The sequence below is a fragment of the Malaclemys terrapin genome, chromosome 10 (assembly GCF_027887155.1).
Source record: "Malaclemys terrapin pileata isolate rMalTer1 chromosome 10, rMalTer1.hap1, whole genome shotgun sequence".
NCBI lineage: Eukaryota > Metazoa > Chordata > Testudines > Emydidae > Malaclemys > Malaclemys terrapin.
This window is the reverse complement of record NC_071514.1, coordinates 15,538,956-15,566,524: the sequence shown is the minus strand read 5'-3', so window position 1 is coordinate 15,566,524 and position 27,569 is coordinate 15,538,956. Positions and strand designations below refer to the sequence as shown.

At 52.5% G+C, this 27,569-nt stretch overlaps 2 protein-coding genes across 2 annotated transcripts; one reads left to right on the top strand and one right to left on the bottom strand.

The window, feature by feature from the left end:
* Positions 1-948: 948 nt before the first annotated feature.
* On the bottom strand, positions 949-20,414 carry WDR93 (WD repeat domain 93). Its single transcript, XM_054042790.1, has 17 exons — positions 20,337-20,414; positions 18,483-18,843; positions 17,521-17,716; positions 16,158-16,222; positions 14,358-14,440; positions 13,479-13,602; positions 12,830-12,868; positions 11,194-11,281; positions 10,152-10,335; positions 9,829-9,899; positions 7,694-7,780; positions 6,727-6,858; positions 5,548-5,743; positions 4,791-4,851; positions 4,078-4,234; positions 2,687-2,870; positions 949-1,482 (listed from the first exon to the last, which is right to left on the bottom strand). The coding sequence occupies exons 2-17, from the start codon at positions 18,747-18,749 to the stop codon at positions 1,383-1,385; spliced, it is 2,034 nt and encodes a 677-aa protein (XP_053898765.1). The 5' UTR covers positions 18,750-18,843; positions 20,337-20,414; the 3' UTR covers positions 949-1,382.
* A 50-nt stretch (positions 20,415-20,464) lies between these two features.
* PEX11A (peroxisomal biogenesis factor 11 alpha) lies at positions 20,465-25,788 on the top strand. The gene is made up of 3 exons (XM_054042791.1): positions 20,465-20,594; positions 22,111-22,226; positions 23,137-25,788. The coding sequence occupies exons 1-3, from the start codon at positions 20,539-20,541 to the stop codon at positions 23,706-23,708; spliced, it is 744 nt and encodes a 247-aa protein (XP_053898766.1). The 5' UTR covers positions 20,465-20,538; the 3' UTR covers positions 23,709-25,788.
* The last annotated feature ends 1,781 nt before the right edge of the window (positions 25,789-27,569 follow it).

Genomic DNA, 27,569 nt, shown 5'->3' with positions numbered 1-27,569 from the left:
ATCAAACAGGAACAAATCCTAAGCACAGTCAGGTTTGCCTGGCTCTGGGTATCCAGCAAGGCCCAGTGTAGAAGTTACTTTCTCGGGATTGTAACAGCAGAGGTAGTTTGTGAGGGCAATGCCCAACCCCCCATATGTCCTAACAATAACTAGCACCTCCATGGACTGCTGGGAATGGAGTCTGAATTTCCTGGCCAAAGGTGGTCAGTATTTCTCCATTATCGCATGGGACTCAAGTCCAGAGTCCTACTCTTACAGCCTGTCAGTCCCAGGAGTGTCACAGAGGCAGCTCTGTTGGCTCCAGGCACCCCCTTTCCCTGACATGACAAGTGACAGAGTCCAGGAATAATGACTTTGCTCTGTATAATTCCCAGCTTTGATGGCAGGATTAGTGTGGTTGCAAGGAGGCGAGACTAGAAATCAAACCAACCCCCAACACTGTTCTGCTCCTCCCTCCCATCTCTCTCAGGCCTTCCCCTCTCTTCTGTTCTCCTCATCCCTTCCCCATAGCAGGGGTCCAGATACCACAGTGCCAAGAACCTAGATAAATGGGTAGATCTCGTTGGGCTGACTGAGGATCCTGATGGAGAGCAACACTTTCCTCGGGTGGGGTTTGGGTAGAGAAGTGATGCTGGCTGGAAGAAGCATCTAGAGGCATAGCCAGTGCCAGCAAAGGCCTCTAACGCTGTGTTGGCCCATCCTTGGTCAATAAAGTTTGAGATTCAGGGGAACATCTGGATTCCCTGTTGCTGCTAAAGGCCACCAATACCGTGTGGGACAATGGTGCCTTTGTCCATCTGCCTTCACTGTCCTATTCTCTCCCATCCCCAGGCACCACGCTGATTAAATTGCAAGGGGATGAGCCTGTGGGGAGCCCCAAAGCTGATGAGGTTGAAGAGCAATCCCACTTCAGTGCCAATGCTCTGAAGCACCACAGACAGACATACAAACAGTGTGAAGGCCTTTACTGAAAGGGAGAGACACGGACCCAACTGCATTCACGAAGCTTCTGCTTAGGCTCGGACTTTCCACGTCCGTGGGGGACTCAAAGCTGCACTGCACGTTCTCTAGCTCAACTGCTTGGGCTGCTGGGTCCCTCCCTGTGATGAGCAGACACTGCTATCAGAATGCCCCCCCAGTATGGTGCAAGTATCCTTGGTGAAGGAGGAGAGGAGGAACTGCTCCCTGCTGGCATGGGCTGATCGGTTGGCTTGGGTTAGAGTGGGGGAAGTTAGTCAGTGGGATGAGCTGCCTTGAGGTGGAGATGAGTCAGTTAAAATAAATAGTCTGCAGTTAAAATGCCAATGCTGGGCCAGGCTTGTGGGCCTAGTGCCAACCCAGGGCTGCGAGGTTGATCTGAACTATAGCTCCTCCTGCCCCCATCACTTCTTCCGGCTTTCCCTCTGCAGGGCGGCTGCATGCTTCCGCAGCTGGCTCCAGCACTTGGGTACCTGCTGGCTGACTCCTGGCAGGCGCTGCAGCCTAACAAAGAGAATGCAGGGGCTCAGACTTTGGTTTTTCCCCATCCTTGAGCCCTCTGGGCTCTACCGAACCAATTAAAAATAAATCGTGCAAATTCACCACCACCCTCCAGCGCAGATCGAGATCTAGAACAGCCAGACACTTCTTCACATGCCATTCAGGACACGGAGATGGGCTGCTATGGGCCAGAGTGTCAGCAGCCAACCTGCCCCCCGCCCCCACATTTGTGCTCTCATCTGATAGCCTGTGTGAGCACAAATCAGGGTGCTGCATGTGTACCTGCCGTGGACTAAGCTAAGGTCTGCTACAGACCTGAACTTCTATGGGTTGGTGATTTGAGCTCGGACTGTCAGAGCAATGGGCTAAGGGGGGTCCCCAATTTTCATAGTAGAAAGCTGCAAGCTGGAAAGGCTTTTCCTCGGGACAGATCTATGGGGAGGGGAGGCATTCCTGAGCTGGTGCTATAGGGATGAAAGGCTCTCTGTGCCCTGAGCTACCTGCCACTCCCCTGGCTTAGGTCTAGAAGGAGAAGAGAGAAAGGTGCTAGGCAACAGAAACCTGCTAGGCCATTTCCCCCCCACCCCTCCCTGCTAGGCTTCAGCCTCTCAAACTTAAGGCCTGATCCAAAGCCCACTGAAGTCAATGGAAGGATTCCCATTGACTGGGATCAGACAGGCTCTCAAAAGTAACAGCTCAAGACACAGGTCATCCAGTAAGCGATGTAACACTGCCATCTAGTGACAATATGAGAGAACAAAGTCTCTGCCTCGCAGGTGGAATTCCTGCATCAAAGATGCAATAGTTCCTATTCAAGCAGAGAAACCGACCGTGTATGTTCAATGAAGGAGGAGTCTGCCCTGCAATTGTGTGCATGGGGAAACAGAATCATCTGGAGAGATCCACAATCTCTCCCTTGCTGTGGCCGGAGCAGCGTCCCCAGGGGCAGAGCTGGCTGCTTGAGGTGGAGTCTGTCTGCTCTTTGGCACAGACCCAGCTCCCCCTGTATAGCCCAGAGTTTACTCCAGTCTCACCCCAGTGATACACAAGAACAAATCATACCAGCTGCCTGAAGTGACAATCCTGCCTCAGGCCATTCTGGAACCTCACTGGGCCCTTTGTGCTCTAGGGTGGGACCTGCCCTACCAGGAGTGTGAGCCAAGTCCCAGCTTTCAACGCTCCAGACTTCCTGGTGGGAAAAGCTTACCTGTCACGGAGGAAAATGTCACATCTCTCGTCCCATGGCAGGTGCTGCAAGGAGTCAGGAGGAGGCTCCGGTACTGCTGCGAAAACCTCCATGGACTGGTAGGAATCAAAATAAAAAAGGAAGATGGAGCTTTGATTGTCTTTGGTCTGTGTCGGGGGACCAGCCTGCTGCTGCTGTTCATCACCTGTGTGCCAGAGAAGAGAGGACAGGGTATCTCAGTAGGATGCACATTCTGCAGAACCATCATAAGGGGCCAAGAGTGACCCAAGGCCACCATAGAGCTGGTTGCACCAATCTGCGTACACGGTTCTCAAGGCTGCTCTGATGTCAAGCTACTCAGCTGGGGAAGAAGCGAATGGCCACATTTAGAGCAGCGATCACCATGAATGACTAAACAGTCCTGAGCCACCAGCTGGCCACACAGGCCAAGGTCTGGCGTGGGCTGTTAGAAATCCACCAGCATGGATGTTCTTGCATCATGGCCTACACAGCACATGCTGGGGCGTGCAGAGAGCTGGCTGTGCACGTGGTGCTGGCTCCTCCTGCCCCGTGTTCCCAGCTGCTACATCACCCTGGAGAAGCTACTAATACATCAATACTTTCCCAGTGTTACTTGCAGCAGTGGGCTACCTGAGAAACTACCAGAAGGGATGTTCTAGGATCACAAATGGGAGGGGCCAGGCGATGGCTAACAGAAACCAACTGAGGGCAAGTAGGATGGGAGATGTCTAGAAAACATTCCCTCAACTAGCATGTTACCCACCCTGAGGACCCCTGCACCAGCTGATGGGGAACGATACAAGCACTCAAAGTCAACCAAAAATTCAGCCCCAGGGCTGCCGTTTCATCCTAGCAGCACCCGCATTTCCAGTGCCCTCTTCTCCAGGAGACCAGCTTCAGGGAAAGGGGAGGCAGCCAGTCTACTAAGCCTGTTCCCTTGGCCCAGTTCAGCCTGTACAGCAATTGCAGCATGGGACGCACACTGCAGTCCCCATGGCCCAAGCAATGATGTTTAAAGCTTTCAGTCCCTGCTTCCCCATACAAGTCCTGCTGCCTCTCACCAGTAGGAGGCATTGAAAGGCCAGCGTATGACCTGTGAGCAGCTTTCAGTGGGGCCAGCGTGCAGACAGATACCAGTGCACAGATGCCGCACAGCAATGCTAATCGGCCTTGTGTCCGGGGCAGGTTGTGCAGATCTGGCAGCCAAACGGGGAAACCCCACCCCCATTTCATATTGTGAGTTGACCCTTCTATCTCCTGGGACTTGCTAACTTGAAACTCCTTGGCAGGAGCTGGAGACCCAGGGCCCCCTTCCCCCTCCCACCTGTGACAGGAGTGCATGGTAGCAGGTAGTTCCCTCCACCTGTTCCCTTCTGTGTCAGACTCCCTACCTCGGAGGAGCAGGCATTGGTTAGTGGTATCCACGGTAAACACCGGTTGCCAGGGGGATGCTACTGTGTGAGAGGGTGGGGTGATGAAGTGGCAAACAGTCTGTGGCGTGGCAGTGTCCGTGAGGCACACTGTGCCATCCCAGGAGAACACCAGCACCTGAAAGAGCAACAGGGCACAGAAGCTGCAGGGAGAGCACTTGCAGGGCCATTCCCATTTCCCTTGGCTGGGACTGGGGCAGGAGAAAGCCCTGAAAGCCTTAGCAGGATGCAGGAACCCTGCAGACTGGAAATGAGGTGCATTGGCCAGAGCTGTGTGGAGAACCCAGGGCTGCAATAGCAGAAATGCTGTGGGTCAGGATTGAGGTGAACAGCAGAGCGCAGTTTGCTCAGCGATTGCTGCACTAGGGCTGGCTCCAGCCAGATGCTTTTAACTCTTTTATTTTCCACAAGGTCCTTGTGCTTGTTTTGAAATGGCTGTCCATCTCTACTGGTCACAGGGCTCCACTTTCCCCCTGGAGTTTATAACTGGGTGGGCTGGACTTGCCTTGTGACCTCTCCACACCTCCAAAGTCTGGGATTTCCTGCCACTCAGCCCTCACCTCAGCACTTGGTGACTCAGGCCAGCTGCTAGTGTTGTGCCCCCCAGGCCCTACTGCACTGTCATGCTCTTCAGAGGACACAGGGCCCTAGAGGGGGTGATTTGCAACACTCACTGCACCAGGTAAGGCTGGAATCGGTGCTACTGCGCTGGTGGTCTGATCTGGGTCCTCGGACCTGTAAAATAAACCCACCCTTAGGATGCTGCTTGGGAGCAGACCTAGCGCTTTGAGGAACCAGGAGAGCGAGAGCTGCCGTGCATGACGCAGGGGTTCATGGGGGATTTAGGCCAAATGCTGCCCTACTGAGATCAGCAAACTGGGAGCTGGCCCTACCCTCAAAGCTCTGATTGGCAGGAGCACAAACAAACAGGAGTTGGGCAGGCACAAGGCAGGGAATTCCACCCCAACTTCTGTTCCAAGCTCTCCTGGAGAAGACCGAGCAGGCACCAGCAACACCTTGTGGTGGCTACTGCAGGGACAATGCTGGCTGAGATATGGCTCCAGGCAGGGCTGTAGGGACAAGCCAAAGGGCAGCCTGAGCCTGTGGGCTCATGAGCCCGTGTCACACTGTGCATCAGCCAGAGCTCAGAGGGAAGGAGATGCCCTGATCCATGCCTGAAGGATTGTGATTGTGTATTGCTAAACAAAGTGACTGCAAAGTGTTGCTGCTAAGGTTGAGTGTTTGGTACTGATAATGGGGTTGGAGAGTTTGCTGGGTGGATTCCCGCCTCCCTAGACAGTGGTGGGGTCTCCCAAGGGGAGGGGAAGTGTTCGCAACTCCCTTCTAGCGAAGGGGAACCTCCACCATGCCACTGAGACAACTGATCTGGCCTTGACCAACCTCTCTATGGCCTAGCAGAACCCACCTCACCTGTCTGCCAGGAGCACAGTCCTGGACTCTCTGGGCCCTGATACTGTAACCAGGTGGAGAGACCCATCCGTACACAGCACCAGAAGCTGCACTTTGGGCCTAGGCAGCTGGTCCCTTGGGGCTGTAGATGTCTGCAGGAAGTGGATGGTGCGGCTGAGACATCCCTCTGGAAGGGCAGTCACAGCTAGTGGGAATCCTGGGAAAGGCACAAGCACCCAACAGTCGGAAACAAACAGCAGTTTGGAGATACAGGAGCCAGCACTGAATCTGGCCTCCACCTGAGAGAGACAGCCTGGCACCAAGGAGGTGACCTCCATGTGAGGGAAGCTCAGCATGGTTCCACCCCACCCATGCTGAACTAATGGGCACCTCTGTTAGTACCATAGAGAGATAGTGACTTGTATGGGAGGGAAGTCGAGCATAGCTCCATCTTACTGGCTTGGCTAGGAACTGGGCCAGGTTCTGTTTTGGGCTCATTTTGCCTGCAGTCCTCCTGGCTATGGCACAGCATGGCAGGGTTGCCACCTTCTCAGCTTGGCCCGAGGGACCCAATCTTTATGTTGCCATGTGGCGGTGCAGTATCACAGTGTGCTGACACTGCATCACCAATGGATTTGGGTGGGACTGTGGAGTCACAGGACCGGCCCAAGTACAGAGTAGGGCACGCTCTTGAATTTTGCTCTGGGACAGTCATTGCATCACAGCCCAGTGATGCTGTGAACCTGTCATGGTGAATCGTAAGGTCATGATGTGGTGACACTGCTTCAGTCCCACAAATAGCCTGAGGCTATGTTGTCCGAAGGGGGGAATGTCCCAAAAACATTCAGGCAGGGCACTTATAGCCTTAGCTGCTGCAAACATAACTGTCGGCCAGCCCCAAAGACATTTTGATTTCACTGTCCTCTTGCAGAACAGGGGATAGTTCTGTCAGAATTGGAACTGGCCCCTGAAAACTCAGGCCATGTGACATGAGAGAGACTGCTTCTCAGCTAAGGCACCTGGGATGTTTGGCCACCTGTTGCTAGGGAACCAGTGAGCCTACAGGGTTTTTTGGAAAATGTTCCTGAAAACCCCTTTGTGATCCCCAGCTGGCACATCCAGACCCCCAAGTCCTAGGGAGAAAATCCCCCTGTCAGCCTCCCACAGGTACCCATCAATTCCAGCAATGGGAGAGCTCACCTAGACATCTGTCCCACACCGTTATCGTCCCATCTTCACATGCCAGAGCCATGTAAGAGGAGCAGGAGGTGACAGCTGAGCAGGTGATTGGAGCGGCACATGGCCAGACAGTGTCAGGTTTTAGCTCAGCATCTGGAGGGAGAAGCATGGCCTCTGAACAGCTGAGCCTCATCTTCAGGAAGATGGGGAGTCCCCCCCACCCACATCAGCCTCTGGTGTGTGTTAGCCTTCTTGGGCTGAGTACAATGGGTGCAGGTCACGAGCCGCCTGCTGTAGTGGCCTCACTTGGGACACTGTCCATCTGGAAATCCTCCCCATCCCGCTGCCACCCTGGCCTAATGGAGAAATGTGAGCCATGGGGCCAGTTCCTCTCCTCTCCTATGTCTTACTTCTTCTAGCTAAGGAAAGCTGGCTCAGCCCCCTCTCAGCACTGGCCAACGGAGAGTGAAATAAAGTACTCCCTGCCCCCCAGCCATGGGGCTAAGGATGCTGCCTTTACAGGGTTCCCATCCCAGCTTGTCTGGGAGAACAATCCCCTGCCTGGTGACATTAGACTGTTAGCCCTTAAGCTTCTTCCTCATACCTGGGCAGGGTGGAAGCACTCTCGGGTCAGCCCCAGTTTCCCTCCCTGCTGTGAGCTCACTGCTGGTTGCTGTGAATTACTGACTCAGAAATGCTGAGGCTGTGGGAGACTGAGCTCCATGGGGACAAACACACAGTACCCTACCAGGGCAAAAGGTATGGCAAAGGTCAGCGGCCATGCCCTCTGGGAAATGTCAGCCTGACAGTGGGGGCCCTTCTCGGATCAGGAAGATCCTAGGGGGGCCCTATTGAGAAAGGTCAGAAGATCTCCTGCCAGTGCAGGGTTAAAGGGAAAAGCCTATTAGTAAAAACCACTTTCTTTTTAAATCTACAGCAGCAGTCTGAAAATAAGTACCCTCCTGCCCCCCATCCTTTCGCTTCTTACCCATTTTCTCCTTTGATGGCCGAGTGAGTAAATACAGGCAGAGATTGTGGCTTCCATTCCAATGCACACTGATGCCAGTGGGCACGTCTGGAGGAGGAGATCAGAGAAAGGAGAGGGGAGTGGGCAGCTCGAAAGCCTGGGTTGAGGGAATCCGAGCTACACAGAGAAGTCTCCTGTGCCAGCTGCATCAGCCCACTGGAGAAACTTGTCTGGGCTCCGCATCCCTTGGAGTTGCTCATTCAGAGCCAGAAATAGAACAAAAGTTCTTATTCCTGGTGATATTTTTTCCCTGCCTGTCTATTCTGACTGCCTATGTCAGCCCCTCCCCAATTAGCTTCTCCCCCACACCTGACAGTCCCCATTACAAGAGGTGGTCCAGGCAGCAGGAAGCCCAATCAAAGCCCATAGAAGTGTTTGGAGAGAGAAATTTGCTGTGCAATGGTGTGAGAACTATGTCACTCTGCCTTCAACAGCCATGTTCCCAGTGCCAGCATATATTGGGAGCAGCAGGCACCTGACCTATGACAACTTCCTTGGGGCCTGGGCCACACAGCTGGCTTGAGTGATGAGACGTTGGCACAAAGATGGTAGGCTAATGCGTTGGTGCCACTTGCTGACCTGCCTGAGGACGGGAGCTGCTAGTGACACCAGTTGGTTCAGCGAGAGGAAGGCTGTTTCTTTCACTGCATCCCAGAATTCCACAGTAGCCAAGCTGCCACAGTGACTCAACCAGTCAATAGCACGGGGTGTTCTCAAATGTGTTCACAGTGGGAGCCACATATTAACAGGGAGATTGACTCAGGAGACCTCCCCTCCCATTTCCCATCACCTGGCCCTGCCTCTCTGTCATTCGCAAACCCAGAGCATCCATCTGATAGAGTACCAGGGGAAAGCATTTATGGATTTGGGGCTTGTAGCGGGGTGGTCACCTGCTCCTGCCCTGAAGGGCTTGAAATCAGCCCCGGGGACAGGGTGGAGGCTGCGTGAGGGCTGCTGCTAGGGAGAGCAGCAAGCCTTGGCTGATTGGGGAAACAGCCACAGCTGTGGCCACGCCCCAATCAGACCATAGCTGGCCTTATAAAGGCCAGTGAAGCCAGAAGCTTAGAGGACTCTCCCTCTAGCTCTTGAGGGAGAAGGGCCTCACTGCCTAGAAGCTGAGGAAAGGTGAGAGGAGCTGGGGCACTCCAGCCTGGGGAACCCCCAGGCCTTGCTAAAGGCCAGAACAGGTACTAGGGCTACAGAGGGGTAGCCTGAGGTAGACAAAGGCAGCAGGTCCAAACCTCCCTTTGCCAGTAATGAATGGTATGTACACTGCAGTCTGCCCCAATGAGCACCCAAGGGAAAGGGGCACCAGGGTCTGGGAGGGACACAGGGCCAGTAATAGGCAAGACTCGGGCCTGCAGAGGGCACTCCAAAGTCTGGAGTGCCAATTCCTTGGATGACCAGCAGGAGGTGTCGCAGGGTGAGTCATCAGCCTGTTACTAGGCTTCTCTAGTGCAATAAGAACTTTTCTTCATGAGGGACAATTAACTTCATGGGCACCTTCTGCTCTTCTCTTCCTCTGACCCCCACCCTTCTTCTCTCTTCTGGGAAGAAGAAAGAGAGCCAGCTCTCCATACATCACTGACTGGGAACATCTGTTGCAGCAGTTTCTGTGGCTGCTGAATTATAAACAAAGATGGCTGGACACGGACAGAGAGCTTCACTGCTGAATCATGAACTGGCGGAAGGCAGTAAGCAATGACACTTGTTGCCCTGGCCCACTCACAGCACTTCCTGGGCTATGAGAGTGCCCACTTTACCCTGCTTTGGTTAGAACCACAGGAAAGTAGCCAGTCATCCATCTAGTCCCGCATCATCCCTCCCAAGGTGACCAATGTCAGATGCTGCAGAGGAGGATATAAATCTTCACTTGTGCAGTAATATACTACAGGGCAAGTTCTTACAAATCCAACTGGCATTTTGCATATGCCTAGTGCATGAGGATTGATAGCCCTTATCATTTTCATCCTAGCTTATGTCTTTGCAGATGCTATTCTTTGTCATAACAATGCCTGATCTAGTTTGAAATTCAATATCCTGCAGCAGTGAGTTCCACTGGTTAATTATGCATTTGTCTATCCGCTTTATATTACCTGGCTGTGCTTTGATTTCAGGTCCGATCTGCAGTATCCGGCCAGGCAGGAGAAAATGAAACACAGCATGGCTGAGAAAGGAAGGGATAATAAATACATGCTATGGAAATACCTTGATAAACAGAGCAATTCAACATGATCGGGAGTGGCTATGGCCATACCCTCATGGCTTGGGACCAGGGAGCCAACTTCTTGGGCCACGGTTCAGAGTAACAGTTGGGAAATGCCCTGGAGATGGCGGTGTGTGATGGCAACTCCTATGAATCCCTGGGCTGAAATGCCAGCATGCAAAGGGTGGAACTGCACTCCTGCATCCCTCTCACCTGGGTTTCTCCTCCTTGCTGTCAGGCTCACTTTCTCTCTCCAGATGCTTTTGGAAGGTGCGGCGAAAGATTGCGTCCTGCTGTTCCCATTGGTAGTCTTTGATCACGTGATTCTGTCCCAAGCCGATCACACTGCCATCATCAATCTTCATCAGGGCCTCCAAAGGGCTTTTAAAAGTGCTTCCTGGATCGAGAACACCGGGGAGGGAGGGGGGGAGAGAGAACCCCAGAAGAAGCAGAATCCAGTGAGATCTAGGAAAGCTCTTGGGGAAGGGGTAACCCTTCCCCTTTCATGTAGGGTCATACCATTCTCCTCCTTTGGATGGAACCACCTCTCCCAGGCCTTTGACCTAGCATAAGGCCCAGGTCTCTGGCCAGGAGCCAGCTCCTTTTACAATAGCAATGGTGGCTGCTTTCTGCCTCACTTATCTCTGGGGAAGGGCCCCAAATCCCAGGCTGCCTCCCTCTGTGCTCTTCTCTCTGATCAGCTGCTCTACCCCTGTATAGCTGGTATTGGATAGGGATCATGTGGGCTCAGACAGCCAGGCTGGGTCTGGCACTGCTGTTGGTAAGAATAAGGGTGGAGGAGAGGAAAGGCCACTAAGAGCAGGCAGTGAGGAAGAGATCGTAGGGGGATTGTATCTGCATGTGTGTGCGCTGCACCCCATTGCCATAGAGCCTTGGTCACGGGTGGGACCTTTGGGTACCAGTGTAATATACATAATAATCATTAATAGAGGTGATGCATCACTAATGCAGCTGGGATACTAATAGCAGAGTAAGCAGCAAGTCCCACACCAGGATCAGAGATGAGCCACAGGCAAGGTGGGGCCAGTGGGCATTTTACTGTAATTTTTTTATCATTATGTTGCTATCCAGCCACTCACTCAGAGAGAAACACAAACACACAGAGACAGACACATGCAAGCACCCAAAGAGAGAGACCGCTATGCAGAGAGGCACAACCATTATTACTTAACCAGACTTGAGTAAATTCCTACTTCCCCACCAAAAACAAAGGTCCCAAGAGAAGGGGCCTGACCTGTCAGAGGTTTGGGCGATCTGACCTTCAGCAGCAGCACTGGAGGACTCAGCTTAGTTTCAACTCTGTTTGCAGACATGGGTGATTCCTACAACGGAAGAGACAGCCACCCTGAGCACCGGCATGTCCAGGAGCTGCTCTGTGGCCTGTGCTGTCTCATGCTACCAACAACAAAGTTGTCATAGCTGAAAACTGCAGAATTGTTCCCTGGAATCTCAAACCTTCCTCCCGGGAAGGGTTCGCAACACTCCCCTTCCAGCATGCTGCTCCCCTATCACTGTGTGCACGATGAAGGCCATGCCCCACCGGCCTGAGGGATGGAGCCAGAGCATGGCTTCCATCAAAAGGGAAACACGCACTGCCCTATGGGATCCTGCTTTCATTAGCGCTCCACCCTCAGCTCTTCCCCAGATGCCCCATCACCCAGTGTTCCAAATACCTTACCCTTTAGGGTACCCTAACTACAGAGGTGAAAGTAAGTTAAAGGACTTACCGGTACGCTGGAGTCCTGAGCAGGGGCGTGGCCTCAACCAGAAGAGGCCGGGCCTTTAAATCAAGATTTAAAGGCCCTGGGGCTCTGACTGCGGCTGGGAGCCCTGGGGCCTTTAAATCACCCCCGAGCTACCAGCTGCAGAGGCGGCTGGGACCCCGGTGCTCAGGGGCAATTTAAAGGGCCTGGGGCTCTGGCCACTGCTACCGCAGCGGAGTTCCAAGCCCTTTAAATTGCCAACGGAGCCCTGCCGCCACTACCCCAAGGCTCCGGCAGCCGGGCTACTGCGGCGATTTAAAGGGCCTGGGGCTCTGGTGGCGGGGAGCCCCGGGCCCTTTAAATCGCTGCCCGAGCCCCGCTGCCTGAGCCCCGGGGTAGCAGCTGCAGGGCTCGGGCCACTGCAGGAAGCCCCTGGCCCTTTAAAGCACCGCCCGAGCCCCAATGCCAGAGCCCCGGGGTAGCAGCGGCAGGGCTCGGGCGGCACTTTAAAGGGCCAGGGCTCCCCGTAGTGGCCGGAGCCCCGGGCCCTTTAAATCACTGCCAGAGCCCTGCAGCTGCTACCCCAGGGCTCCAGCAGCGGGGCTCAGGAGGAGATTTTCCACAAGATTTTCCACTTTCCACAAGCAGGAGGACAGCATCGGGGTACTGCTTTGACCAGGGGGTTGGAACTGATGAGGTCCCTTCCAACCCTGATATTCTATGATTAGCTTCCTGCCCTCAGCACTGGTCCTTGCACAGAGACGTGGCTAGGTACCTGCATGTGGATTAGTGAGACTGAATACTTAGGTGTATGCAAGGGGGAAGGGAAGTTCTTGATATGAGTACTTGGCGCAGTAGAGAGGGGAATGTTAGGTGTTCATTTGCCTTGGGTCTGAGCCACTGGGGGTGGGGAGCTGGTCTATCAGTGCTGAACAGCAGCTCCTGTTAAATGGCAAGGCCAGCCTCTGCTGATCTGGGGTCTGGAGGGGACTAGCCCAGGTGAACACTGGAATGGATCCACTGGATGCTTAGAACAAAGAATGTGTCCCAGATTCCTGGCGCTCTTCCCCAAGAGCTGGGATGCAGGGGGTTCAAGGTGCAGCCACCAAGTCAACATCTATAATCTGCCTGGAGAGCTTGCTAAATTCTCACTCAGGCCTTGGTTACCGTTTCTGCAGAGCCCTCTCCCGGCAGTTCCAGACTTTTCTGCCAAGGAAATAGAAGGAGGCTGTGGTTAGTTCACACAAGCTGGTCATGGTAATCCAGAGCATCCCCTTCTCCACCTGAGCAAGTGGGGCTCTGACACACAGCCAGGTCTTCTTTTTGGCCTGGGACTGAAAAATGAAGCCAATTCAAAGAAGCCCAGACTGGAGAATCAGCTTCCCTGACTCACACTTGGAGATACCGCACCCAATTCTCAGTTATACTAAGGCCCTTTTGGGCCATTCTGCCAGTATGAAGGGCATTTTAGGGGGTAGAAATGGCTCCCTGAGAAACCACCCTGCACTGGACCCCTCCTTAGTTGGGGGCAACACTTATCGGGAGGGGAGCACGTTGAATCGTGGCCTCTGATCAAGAGGAACCTCCTTAGAAAACTTGTCTTGTGAGTGACAATAGTGGCCCAATAATATAAGGGGCTTGTGAAATGTGGGTTGGGTGACAACGTCCCCGCTTCCTTCCCCATCAATGTGCTGACAAATCCACTCAGCCTGGTCAGTGCAACCACTGGAGCTGTGAGAACAAGGGCTATGGAAAGAGATGGAGGTGAAAGGACGAGACAGAAGATATCTCAGTAGGAAAGAAAAACATTTTGTACCGCCGACGCCTGGCTGAACCGCCTCTCCCTGAAAGATGACACTGCTGCAGCTGCCTGGGAATGGTCTGTCTCCTTCAGCCAGGAATCCTTAGGCAATCGGTAGATCTCCAGCCAAGCTTCTGTGCTGCCTGCATTGGGAAACTGCATTGAGCAATTGGAAAGGAGGCGAAAAGGTTTCTCAGGCAAGAGGACTCTGCTGTTATGTACCCTCAAGAATGGGATTAGGGTTCCCTTTCAAATATAGGATCCCCCAGCTCATATCCCCACCAAGCCCCATGTCACGGATGCTAATCTAGGGAGTGGAGCTATACTCACTGGGTCATGTTGCAAAGTGGTCTTCTATTGGCTGCCTGTGGGGTGTCACATGTCCTGCTTTTCTAGCCCTCAAGGTTCCAGCAGAGCCCCTTTGTGGGGCATAGAGACCCTGCTGGGGCAGAAGGGGGATTCACGTGGCCCTCACTGCTCTGAGACTAGAATTGTGACTAGAAACTCCTGTGCTTTGGTGAGGGTTGTTTGCTGCAGCAGGTTTGGGGAGGTCATCTCTGTGCAGTTCTCCAGCCTGTGTCAGAGCAGAGAGCCTCTCAGTATACAGGCCCATATGCTCCTAGTGTAAATGTGGGGCCTGGGGACAGAGTTGAGGAGCTGGGGTCGGTGATTAGAGCAGGAGGAGGGAGTCTGCTTTGCTTTGAATGGCCTGTCTGGCAGACCCAGAGGCACCACTTGGCTGGAAGGACAGGTTGGGTTGACTCAGGAGAGCACTGGGGAATCCAGAGGACGCTCCCTAGACTGGTGAGTAAGTTTTACAAAGCTACATGAGCTGCAGGCCCCACCCACTGAAGCAGGGCAGCCAGCATTTGATACACTGCAAATCCCTGGCACTTGCCTTGCAGCAGGATGCCAGCATAATCGCCCCCCTGGGAGAGCTCTGCCTCCACACAGGTGTTTCTCTTGCTGATCTCTTCCTGCCAAAGAAAGGTATGCCGGCATCAGAAAAGGCTGGGACAGTGATGCTTGCTGTGGTGCGCCCTGATTGCTAATGCACCCGGGAATTTGACTGAAAAGAGGCAGGCGCCCTGGGAACAGGTCCGGGAAGAACGTTCCATGTGCAGAGGGTTGGTGTGGGAGCAGGAGGGGAAGAGGAGAAGATGCCCTTGTTCTTGGGGGTTTGCTCCAGCACCCCACAGTGCCCCAGGATTCTCAGGTAGGGCTGGTGGCCAGAGGTGCCTTTTTGTGTGCGCATTGGGCTAAACTGCTGTGTCCATTTCCTTCAGCTCCACTCCTCATCAGAGTCATGCCTCCACTGGCTTCGTGCAGCGGGTTCTGCATTGGGCTACCCTTGAAAGCCACCCACGAGCACCAGCAGGGAGAGGCGCATGGGAGAAAGGCAAGAAGGAAGCAGTGGCATGGGCAGAGCAAAGGTGATAAAGTCAGAAAGAGCTGAGAGCACAAACTGGCAGGGGGTAGACTGGGACAGGAATCTCTACAGCCACCTATGGTTTGGGTCCTCAGTGGGGAGTCTTCAGCCCTGAGACGTTCTTCCTGAAGCCTGAGCAAAGGCTCGTTCCCCTGGCCTTTGGCCGTGGGCCGCCCAGGGTGTCTGTAATCCCGGTAAGGCTGGCCTTGGGCAGTGGGGGTGTTTGCAGAGAGCAGGCCTGCAGGGTCCGTGTGCCTGCTGCCCAGCCTGAGGGATGCTCTGAAGCCCAGGATGGCAGCAATGGGACGTCCTGCTGCCCTGTGGGGTTTGTCACAAAGGAGATGTGCCATGCACAGAGGGGGAGGGGGGCCAGGAACTTGTTGGGTGGCCAGAGTCCCCAAAGCCTTGATATGCAGCTATAGCCCAAGGCCCAGCCCCCTGTGAGTGGCTTGGGAGGGCTAAGGGCTTTTCAAAATGCTAAAGAGGGGAAACAAGTATAAATTGTCCCCCAGCCCAGAGCACCCCCACCCCTCCACCTGAGCCCTTCCAGCCCAGAACCCCTCCACCCCTCTGCCTGAGCTCCTCCAGCCCAGAGCCCCCCTCCCGAGCCCTCCAGCCCAGCACTCCTATCCCTGTGCCTTAGGGCAGGTCTTCACTACAGGGGGGGGTCGATTTAAGATACGATTTAAGATACGCGAATAGCGTAGCTGAATTCAACGTATCGGAGCCGACTTACCTCGCTGTGAAGACGGCGGCAAATCAACCTCCACGGCTCCCCATCGACGGCGCTTACTCCCACCTCCACTGGTGGAGTAAGAGCGTCGATTCGGGGATCGATTGTCGCGTCCCGACGAGACGCGATAATTCGATCCCCGAGAGATCGATTTCTACCCGCCGATTCAGGCGGGTAGTGTAGACCTAGCCTGAGTCGTTCTGACTCAGTCTGCCAGAGTCAGACTCCACATTATTTGAAGACAGGCTTCTTTGGTGTTTGAGCTAGTTTGTTGCTGAATGCTGATGCACCCCTGGGATTTTGACATCTCAGAGAAGATTCTGGGCATAACCTGGGGTCTGTACCAGGGATAATATGGGTTCAAAGAGGATTGCAGGTGAGTTATGCACCATTGACCCAGTTAACAAGACCTCTGATCTCCAATCCAGCTGTTGCCCTTAGCAGTGTGTTTCCTGAGTGCTGTTAGTAATCATGATTGTTTACTATACAGAGGCTTTCGCCTCAGTGCCCGTGGCACACACAGAGAACTTACCACTTCATTTAGGACTTTAATGAGCAGCAGGCTGTCCCTGTAAAAATAAAAGAGTCGGGCAAGTCCTGGAAGAGAAAAACAGAGGTGAGAGGTGGGTGGGAAGAGAGTGAGGGGTGCAGTTCAGCTCCTTTGGAGGATGCAGTAACAGCACTAGGACTAGGTGCCTTCTATGGCTCTCAGAAGACTCAGCCACAGCGTGCTGTCTAGTGACACACAGAGCAGTGCTGATGGCCCCAGCCAGAGGGAATACCCACACTGCGGCGGGAGTGTGCTCCCCAGACTGGGCAGACAGACTTATGCTCACTCCACTTCAGCTAGCATGCTAAAAATAGCGGTGTGGACGTCGTGGCACAGATGGGAACTCAGGCTATTGGCCGAGTTCAAGCCCACCCGACCCCTTGGCGCTGAGCTCGGGTGGCTAGTCTGAGCTGCTGCTCTTGCTGCCCCATCCACACTGCTATTTTCACAGTGTTAGCTTGAGCCCCACTAGTGTGAGGTCTGTCTGCTTACCGGGAGGCTTGCTGCTAGCTGCAGTGTAGACATAAGCAGAGAGACCCGCATCCAGCCCTCCTCCCCAAGGAAACAGAGCTTCAAATGGGAAAGGGGAAGATGGGTGGGAGCCCCAGGCATTTTCATGCACTTTTCAGCTATTGGGGTCAGTGCAGCGATGCTCAGAACTTGGAAAGCATCTATGCATCTGTCTTGCTAGGGGTGTTACAGCAGCACCCAGGACGTGGGATTTCACACGTCCTCCCCTACGCACACCCTGGGATGGCCTGTGCTCCAAGGGGATTTGCTCAGCTCCAACTTTCTTCTCTCTAATGGAAAGAGAACTAAAGCCCACTTCATTAGTGTTGGACTCAACCAGAAGCCAATGGACCCTTCTGGGAATGCTGCATACGCTAGTATCATGGTGGGGCTACTGGACTCAATATGGAGCTGACAGATCTTTTCTCCTCATTCGAACCTCCACACTGCAGCACACTGACTGTCCCTGGATGAAAGCCCCTGCCTTGAAGCCCAGCAACATTACTCCTTGACTGGCCCAGGGTATTGCTACAGAATGTGAGAGGTGCTGAGTGTGCTGCTTCCCCCATGTGACCAACCTCTGTTGCGCCACAGGGGAGGGCACTTGCCATGGGGCCACCTCCCACTCTGAAATCTGTTGACTAGTCCCCATTTTTTGCAGGACCCTCTCAGAAATGTGTTAGTCATGCTTATTTCCATCCTGCTTTAGCTCTTTTCTACTGAGTAGATGCCACTTTCCCCACCGCCACCCACCACCTCCATTCCATCATAGTGCACAAGCTTGTCCTCAAAGTTCTCCCCATGTGGGACTTGAGGAAGCTCATGGGGCACCTACCCATCTCATCAACAGTAACGAGAAGGTGGGTTTCATTGCCAAGGTTGGAGGCACGGATGGCACAAATCTCTAGCTTGGCTGACTCCCAAGCACAGACCCGCTTACAGCTGGGCATGTTGAAAACTGCAAGCCCTGTGGAGAGCCCAACAAAGACATGCTGTCCAGAGGCTGCAAGGCAGTTGGCTCTTCCCATCACCTGCAGAGATGAAAAACAAAGCAGAAGAGAACATGACCCTGCCCTCCCACCCCTGACAGGGGGATTGATCAGCTGCACCAGCCATTTGCCAGCAAAATCCCATGATCTCACTAGGTCATGAAGTCTAGCTCCAATCTCAGAAAGATCCCACCAATATCAAGGGTGAGGCAGATCTTCCAGGAAAGCTCGCCCTGCCACCGCCAGTGCTAGCGATAAACAGAAGCCTTCAATCTCCAGGCACCATTCAGCAGCACTAGAGCTTCACCACACCCAGCTACCCCCACAGGGAGAGTGGCGCAAATGCAGACATTCTGCTCAGGAAGCCCGTGCAGTGCCTGGGCACCGTGCAGCTGCATTCGATGTTGCTCTGCACCATTTCTAAAGTATTATTTTTAAAACACAGTTGAGTTTGTCCATACGATAGCAATAGACTCATCAACTTCTCCACAATAAGCAGGTGCTAGGGTCAGTCTGGCTCAGAGAAGCAGAGGGTGAGCCTGACATGATTTAATGCCACCTTTCCTCTTTCAGGAAGGTGTGATGGACTCTGAAATGGGCTATGTCCTGTACTTCTCAGATGAGCAAGCTTAGAGCTGTAGCCTTGTGTAATAAAACTGAAAGTGAGGGAAATGCTAATGGAGTCTCGGGAATTTAAATGGGCAGAGGGGTGACAATGGAAGAAGAAAGCAAAAGGAACTGAACTGACACTTCCTCGACAAACTGTTGTAATGACAGGTGGCAGCTGTGCTGTGAAGGGTCTCGGTACCTGGAATTCAGCTGTGGGCAGGTACAACGTGGGCTTGACCTTCAGTGTCTGTGCCTCTTGGAGTGCCTCCCTCTTCTCAATGATTTCCCAGGCCTGCTCAAATACTAAGGTCACCAGTTTATTGATCATCCGGAAAGGCTGAGGCAATGAATCAAAGATTTGATCGGGATCCTGCAGGAAGAAATTTTCTTCCTCATCCTTCTTAATCCAGTCCTTTTCAGAAGGTGGAGGGATCTCCAGGGGATGTTTCCGGATATATACTGGCATCTTTCTGCCTTCCCTGGTGTGATGACAACACAGGTGCCCTACACAGTAGTCACAGTAGATGGAGAGACCCAGGAAATCCTACCGTAAATAGATCCTGGAGATAATGGGAGGAAACGATGATAAATACTTAGGATCTAGCTATAACAAAGAAGGAAGCTTCCTATCTTTATATGGAGAAATGACTATATCTATTTTGTAGGACTCACTTCTGCTTTCCCCATTGTCTCCCCATGGTCTCCTGTACAGCTCGGTGCTGTGCCATGCGTGTACCATCCATGTGGATATATGCAGGTTAAGTACACAAGTGATTAGACATCTAAAATGCACAGCTAGTTATACACGTTTTGGGTTTGGTGTTACACATAGATTAAGATACACGTAGGCAGGTTTTTGCCTGTCTCCCTGCTTATCCAGCCTGGAGAAAGTCACAGATATGATTTGTTTCAAAGGAACATTTTTCAAACTGCTTAAAACTTTGCTTATTTCTAAACCACGTTTCTTCACACTAGTCAAAGGCCTGTGTCACTGTGAACTAAGCTTATGGAAAGTTAGTAGCTCTTAAATTAACCGACAGGGCCTCTGACTTCCTAGATGTTTGTACATTGCCTAGCACAATGATGCTCCAGACCTGTTGGGTGGCCTTGGGGCTTTACCTCAATGATCAGAGCACAGAAATATCATCTACAAACACTTGGAAAACAAAACATTTCCTACTGACACAACTCAGAAAGGGCCAAATGGAACTGTACCAAAAATTCCCCTTTGGGCTGAAAACAAGCATAAAAAAATCCAGCACAAAAGAGTCATTTTCCTGAAAAGTTACAGGGAGCTGTACCCACACCCAAGTTATACAAGCTTTTCCACGCTGCCACAGGTGGTGATGATGCTGGAGGAGTTCTAAAATGTCACCAGTTAAACACTTGCTGTACAGGTTTATTTGGCTCAGGACCGCAGGCCATCTTGACTCAACCACTCATACAGAGAAAATGGGGTGAACCACTAGTGTGTGTGAGCTGGCAACTGCAGGGGTGCCATTTACCACCCCACAAACAAGCCTGGGAGCAGATAGTAGGTCCTAGACAAAACAACTAGAACTGCTTAGGTACAAATCAGGATCCATGCTACCTTCTACAATGAAGGGCATGCCAAGGGACAGAGAGTGCAGGAGATAGATAAATGAGAGGCAGGCTTTGATGTGATCCTGAAGACTAAGTGATTCTGGGGTAAGTGCTGAGTCTTACGACAAGGTTTAATTTTCAAAGCTGGGAGGCCCAGCCACTGGATTTCCAGGGGGTCTCCTGGAATTAATTATCCCTATTCATGGGGATGGGTTATTGCTGAGGAGATCCCCACTTCTGGGGAGGGTGTTGCTGAGGGGATCCCCATTCCCCTGTTAGGGGATAACCATTCCCTGGGAGGTGTTGCTGAGGGGATCCCCATTCCCATGTTAGGGGATAACCATTCCCTGGGAGGTGTTGCTGAGGGGATCCCCATTCCTGGGTGCTGTTGCTGAGGGGATCCCCATTCCCGGGGGGGGGGAGTTGCTGAGGACACGTCCCCGCGATAGGTCCCCTCCCCCTCACTCACCTGTAATCGAACGTTGATCGGTTGCTATGGTAACTGCTGCGCTAGGTCCAGTCTGATCTCGGTCCGGGTGGAGACAAGCCCCAGGGCGGAGGGTTCCGGGCCCAGCTCCACGGGGCGGAGCCTGTCTGTGTGTCCCGGGCGGCGTCCCGAGCCCGAGCACGGCAGGAGACTGAGGGGGTCTCCCCCTCCCCCCCGCGGCAGCATGGAGGCGTTTGTGAACTTCACCAACCAGACCCAGGGCCGGGACCGGCTCTTCCGGTGAGCGGGGCCGGGGGCTCGGGCTGAGCTCTGCCCCTGCCGCGGTCGGGGGCTGTCGGCAGCTCTGCCCGGTCCCGCCTGCAGCCGCGAGCCGGGCGGCCGGTTTACCTGAGCCTCCCTTGAGAGCGCTGGGAGCCACTGCCGGGGCCTCCGCGCAGCCAGCCCTGACTCGGCGCCTGACCTCAGTATCCCAGCGCGGTGCTCGCTCCCCCAGTCAGTGCTGACCACAGCGGGGCACGCTCCCCCAGTCAGTGCTGACTCGAGACCCCAGCGCGGTGCTAGGGTGCTGTGGGGTGCGAGCTCAGTATGGGGCACACTCCTCCAGTCAGTGCTGACCCCAGCACGGTGCCACGGGGTGCTGTGGGGTGCGGGTTCAGTAGGGGGCATGCTCCCTCAGTCAGTGCTGACCCCAGTGCGGTGCTGGGGTGCTGTGCTGTGGGGCTCAGTAGGGGGCATGCTCCCCCAGTCAGTGCTGACCCCAGTGCGGTGTCAGGGGTGCTGTGCTGTGGGGCTCAGTAGGGGGCATGCTCCCCCAGTCAGTGCTGACCCCAGTGCGGTGCCACGGGGTGTTATGGTGTGTGGGGCTCAGTAGGGGGCATGGTCCCCCAGTCAGTGCTGACCCCAGTGCGGTGCTGGGGGTGCTGTGCTGTAGGGAGTTACCAGCCTTTGGATGAAAAGTAGAAGTCAGGTCCGTGATTCCTGTGGCTATTAGTGATCTCTGAGCACTTTCCCCAGGTGGCGGGGTGTTTGTCCCAATGGCCGGCCACCGTCTGTCTCAAGTTAATTGATTGTTCCTGTATAACCTCCCTCCAGTTTCAATTCAGTTCCTTTACTCATTTGTAAGCTACTAGATTCAATTGGAGACATTGATTTTCACTTCCACTTCTAAATTGTGCAATGTTAGTGTGTGCTCACACAGCTCCTGTGATCCACCCCAGAGCTGGCTGGGTTTCAGCAGTGGGTTAGGTGATTTATGAAGCTTTACCCCTTTTATGGGGTATCTCCATATTCTACCCATTCCAGTAGGTATGTATTGCTGCTTAGTGATTGCTGAGGACACAATACAAATAACAGACTCTGGAAAAACAAAAAATTCTAATGATCTGCATCTTGATCCGTCAGGGAAACTGGCTTTGTCCCTTCATAGACCCAGAGCCTTGCTGCAAGCTAGCATTTTTGCAGTATTTGCCTGTGGATGTTTCAGGCAGTATTCAATTGCATTGCCAAATGTGCCCAACAAAACCCGCTATTGGCTGCTTGCTGCTCAGATGCATGGTCAACCATTGTCATGTTCACGCTGCATTTGCATTGCTTCTTACACTTCGTGTCATAAAGTGCTGACCCTAACAAGTAATATCGTGTGATCTCTATACCTCTCGGTGCTGTCGCATGGGTATGGTCCATAGGGAGTCCCTAACTTGGGAAGAAATTGTTCCTTTCTCCCCCTTCCCCCCTCTCCCCTCCGAATGGTCCTTGTGTCTCCTGTCAACCATTTTCCTCATTTTTTCCATTCCAGAGCCATTCAACACGCATGCATGTTGCTTAGCTATTTATTAGAGCGTAAGGCTGACAAAGAGATGATGATAATGAAGCTCAAGAAGTTGGAATCTAGCATGCGCTCTGGCCGTAAATGTAAGTACCCCATATCCGGAGGGATGGTCCCTGTTCGTATTGCTTATTCCAGCTAAGCAGATGCCAGTTATGCCAGCTCTTAAGTAGTTAAATTACCATGCAGCCTTGGATCACAGGACCTCATTTTGCGTAGTCATGAAATTGTAGATACACCCTTCTCCCCCCAGAATTACACTCACTTTATTACCTGCTGTGTTGTATGGTTAGTATTGCTGAAAATACACATGGTGGAGTCAATGCTGTGGAGTAAGTGAAAGCAGACTTGTAATCGGTGCTGTGAACTGAAATATGACACCTGCAGGCAGGGAACTAGCTGTAGCATAATTCCCCTAAAAATATGCAGCTGAGAAAAGGCGTTGTTCTGAGTTGGTCAGACTGAATCATTAGCCCTCAAGAATAATTTAGAAAGGGTGTAGCTCAGAGGTGCAATGGGACTGGTACACTAGCACCTTCCTTCCAGAAAGCTGGGTTAAATCCTCTTCAGGTTACAGCAGAGTGTCTGTCTGTATCGCTCTCTCACTTACACCTTAGAACTTAGCATGATCGGTAGTTCCCGTTCAGAAGAGACCCCAGAATGGGACTGGAGTAGTGGAGGGTGTTCTAGGTCACGACAGACAGGCGGGCATTGGCAGAGCTGTGTGGATGTCCCAGGACTGGAATGGCAGGGGATGCTGGCGAATATTGAGGTGCATCAACGAAACTATATGGGGGAACCTTGCATCGTATCTGTCTACTATACATGGCTCTACTATTGCCAGCCTCTCACTTCTGCAAATATAAAGTTATCCTCAAATGAAAAGACAATATTTAAATATACAAGGCCCAGAAGAGCAATTAGTTGTCGAAAAGCAGAACTGGATGGCAGCCTACAGGGAGTGAGCCATGCTAACTTCTCTGGGTTCTCTTGCAGTGTTCAGACTGGGCAACATGGTGCATGCCATGGTAGCAGCCAGACGAACTACCCAGCTACCAGACCTGCTGCCCCGTCTCTGCCTGACAGCCTCCAACCTCAACCGTGTCCTGTATTTCATCTGTGACACAGTCCTGTGGGTGAAGAGTGTTGGACTCATCCCTGACATTGACAAGCAGAAGTGGCGGAACTGGGCTACCAAATGCTATTACTATTCACTGCTGATGAATTTGACCAGGGATTTGTATGAGATCTCCTGGCGGATGGAACAGGAGGCTCAAAGGGAGAAGGCAAGGAAGGAGAACTCTTCTCATTGTGATGAACAAGATCAGGATCTGTTCAGTTTCCATGCAGGTGGGTTGCAGCCTTTTCTCCTCCTGCTGTACCACACCCTGAGGAAACACCCTCCCTTGTTGCTAGACACAGTGAAGAACCTTTGCGATCTCTCTAGTCCTTTTGACCAGCTGGGAATCTACAAAACCAACCCAGGAGTTATTGGGCTCTGTGGCCTCCTCTCGTCCCTGGTGGGGATCCTCACAGTGGCAAGTCCACATATGAAGCTGAAGTACTGATCTGAGAGCATCACATACGGTGAACTGGCAGGTTTGCTTCCCTGACAGTTTTCATTTCCAGGATGGTATTTTAAAAATGAACACATTTGACAATCACTCTTCATATGTGGTTTGTTCTCTGGAGGAGTCAGCTTTACTTCCTCCTCCTCCTCCTCCTCCTCCTTCCTGATATCCTCTCAGGTGAGGAGCTGCTGTGTGCTGTGACATACTACATGATGGAGAAGAACGGTGAAGAGGCTGAGCAAGGACTGAGCAAAACATCCCTGAAGAATATTGTGAAACATGGAAATCAAGACTTTACAAATTGCTGCTAGTTAAGGGCATGTTGTTGTCTCCTGTATTTGAATATAGACATGTGGAATAGCTGCATAGACAACTAAAATTGTATAAAAAGCCATAAGTAGTGGTGCTGACACTGGAAAGGCAGAATTCACCAATGGGGGTTCATACAATCATTTGTCTTTCTTGAATACATTCAAGCATGTTGGTACCAGGAAGGCTTTGGGAACTGTAGTTCAAATGGCCTGGATTAAAACGTGAGTTTTGTGAGGGGATGTATGATGCCAGGGGACTGGTAATTGGTTATATGGAGCTTTTCATCTCTAGGCAGTGGTTCAAATCCAGCCCAGGCTGGTAGTAACTGAAGAGTGCTACTGTTTGGTGATATAGTGGCCACCATTGAATATGTATTGGTGGGACTAGATCCAGTTCCTAGTGACTAGATGTCTATATCCCAGAAACCACCACCCCATCTGCCCTCCTTGTTGACAATACAAGGCCAAGGATTGCTTGAGCCATGTAATCTGAATTCCTCTCTAGAAGGGTCCTTCCAGGTCATGGTTAGGTACACTGTCTTTTTCCAGTGTATGGGGGTAGCTTACCCCAGTGCTGCTCACGCTGGGGATAAGCAAAGGATTTCAGTCTCCATGATTGCTGATCTGACACCATTCACCAGCACTAGTCTTCCGCCAAATACACACACCAAACCCTGGCAATCCCAGGAGGGTGATAATTTCTGTACTCTCTGAAGCAGCTTTTGCACTGATAGTGCTTTAGTTTTGCTGAAAGTTTTCAAATATCAGTTTTAAATCCTCCTGCTATTGAGAGAAACCTGCCCCAAGGCTCCTGGTGAGTGAGCTGGAATGGCACTGCCGGGGGTGTTGTCAGAAAAGGGAACTTACACCCTTGGACTGGGATGAGCTTGCTGATGCCAAATTCCTTTGATAAGCACCTGCAAGAAGAGAATCCTTTTATCTGACCCTCTCTAGAGTCCACCCCATCATGGCCACCTGCTTGGATAAGGACATGTGGTTTTCTCATATGTCACCTCTCTGTTTGGGTGGGTTCTACCATTCTAATGTCCCTTTCGTTCTCCCAGCCATCTAGGTAGAACGTGAGGGGGACTGACTTTACAGACATGCCATGTTTCTACAGGAGCTGAGCCACAGATGCTAATGAATCTACTTGTGATGCAAGAGCCAAAACAATCCCTTCTCTGGATCTGAGCCTGATCTGTGATCTCTGCTCACCACCAATGCAGAGACTTCACCCCGCCCCACAGCTGGGAGGGCAGGGTGGTGAGTTTACAAACTTTCCCAGTAGTTTTCTGGTACAGAGGGACTGTGGAAGGGCCAGCCTAGTCACACTGACTCCAGGAGAGACAGCCTAAGAGTGAAAAAACTCTCCTGTGCGGAGAAGGGGGATAAGTGAGGAAAGGATTTCAGGCTGGCTGGCCTTTTCAAAGCCTTCCCCCACCAGGGGCTGACCTGTAACACCACCACCTGGGTCTGACAAGGATGCTTAGGCTTTCAGGCTCACTGCTATGGGATTCCAACAGGCCTGTCTTAGTCCTTTGCTTAGGCAGGTCACTGGATTTTAGAAGCTAATACTTGCGATTCCCCCTGGGAGCTGGAAGCTATGGGTTTAATTTATTTAATTTAGCTTAATCTAACTAAAGCTGGAGAATCAACCAAAAGGAGAGAATTCTTTAGGTCAACCTCCTCAGGCTCCTGGAATAAGGGCTGCTGCTGTTGTACATTGTCTAGGGAAACACAACTAATAAACTGAAGCTGAGTTTGAATCTGCGTCTTTCAGGGTTATGTGCAGAGGAGGTGGCTGAAGGTGGAATCAGCAGAGATGCTCTGCCTATGTGTGCAGCTGGATTACAGACATTTCCTCTTAGGAGCACTGGGAAGGGGGAAGCCCAGCCACCCTCCTCACGGTTGAAATGAGCACGATTTCATTTAGAAAGGAGGTGGGGGAGCAAATATGCCTCCAGGTGCTTGACATCTTGGGTATCGAAATGCACCAAGGCAAATTCTGTGAGAGGGTCTATGTGAAATGGAAATAGATCTGACCTACTGCCACTGAGCAGGGCCGGAGGCCTTCTGTCCAACACAGGCAGCACTACTGTCATCAACGGGTGCTTAGTATCTTCTGTGTATACGCTACCCTTCTCCCAGACGGGTCCCAGAGTTCTAGGATGAACTGCAGCAGCTGTTTAATAACACATAACCATTTAGGACTGGGAATGAAGAATAACTTTGCCAATTGAAACGGGAGATGGGACACAGTGTAATAATTAAAACTGGGCCTTAAGTGGGCCCTTGGTGCTAACACAAGAGTGACAAACAGCTTGAAAATGGCACCTCCAGCAGCATGGTGCCCTTGAACAACGTCCAAGGCATTGAGTTCAGTGCTGATTTAGAAAGAAAGTTTCTTCCACGACTGCATCACCAGTCTCCTTGAGAAATTTTACAATATCCATGATCCCTGTGTCTCCTGAGATCTGGCTCAACCCCTTTCCCCTGTAATATCAGACTTAGAGATGTTAAGCTCCTAAAGGCTCCCACTCTCTGATCCTAGTTGGCTATGTGAGCTTTAGCCGTAGTCAGCAGAAGTAGAGATGTTTCCTGGGCCATGGACAGAGCATGCCTGGCTAGCTGGAGAGGGGCAGTGGTCTGAGAACAGATACGTGGATGGGGATGTTTTGATGAGGGCTTTGTGCTGCAGCGGGGCTGGGATGGACAGAGGGCCAGGACAGTGCTGGGGTGGCCTTTTCCCTGCAGTAGGGTGGAGAGGGATATGAAATGAAGACATTTAGCAGGGCAGAGGTTGTGTTGTGTCTCAATTCCCGCTAAGGCCAACAGGGAGGGCGGCTCAGCCACATGCTTCCCCCTCCTGTTCAGGTCAGTTGTTCTTTTACTTAAGACTAGCAAGATCCAGCAGGAAGCCCATTGCCAAATCCATGAGCTGCAGCTCTGGAGCAGCTGCTGCCCTTTGCCCTGCTGTCTGGAGAGCCATGACTCATCACAGGGATGGCCTGGAAAGTTTACACAGGGTTATGCTGCCTTTCCCTTTTCACCTCCATGGGGTGCGGAGCTCAGCCAGGAAGGTAGAAGTGCCAGCCTCATGCAGCTTGAGGTGTGCGTGTGGGGGCAGGTTGCTCCCTGTGCGCTCTATCACCTTTAGCATGGGGAATATGTCTTCCCGAAGGCTCGGCCTCTGATTTCCCCCATGCCCCTGTCTGCCTGGGAATATCTTTGCTAGGAACTTGCTCCCCATACCCCCAAACCAGGGTGAGTGGGTGGATCAGCAGGGTCTGTGTATGTGTCTGATTCCCACCTCCCTCATTCTCCAGCTTGAGGGAGGCTGTGAAACTCTGGGTATTCAAGGACCTGCACCGTCATGCCCCATCTGCTGTGCTGGGGGAGCTGGAAGCATGAAGCAGCCACTCAGCAAATAGAGGGCTTTCTACTATGGTGGCAAGGGGCCTCCCCTGCCCATCTGCTGCTGGCTGTTTCAAGATACCCCAGCATCATGTCTGCAAACAAGCAGTATCTTTCAGCCCTTGCTGACCCC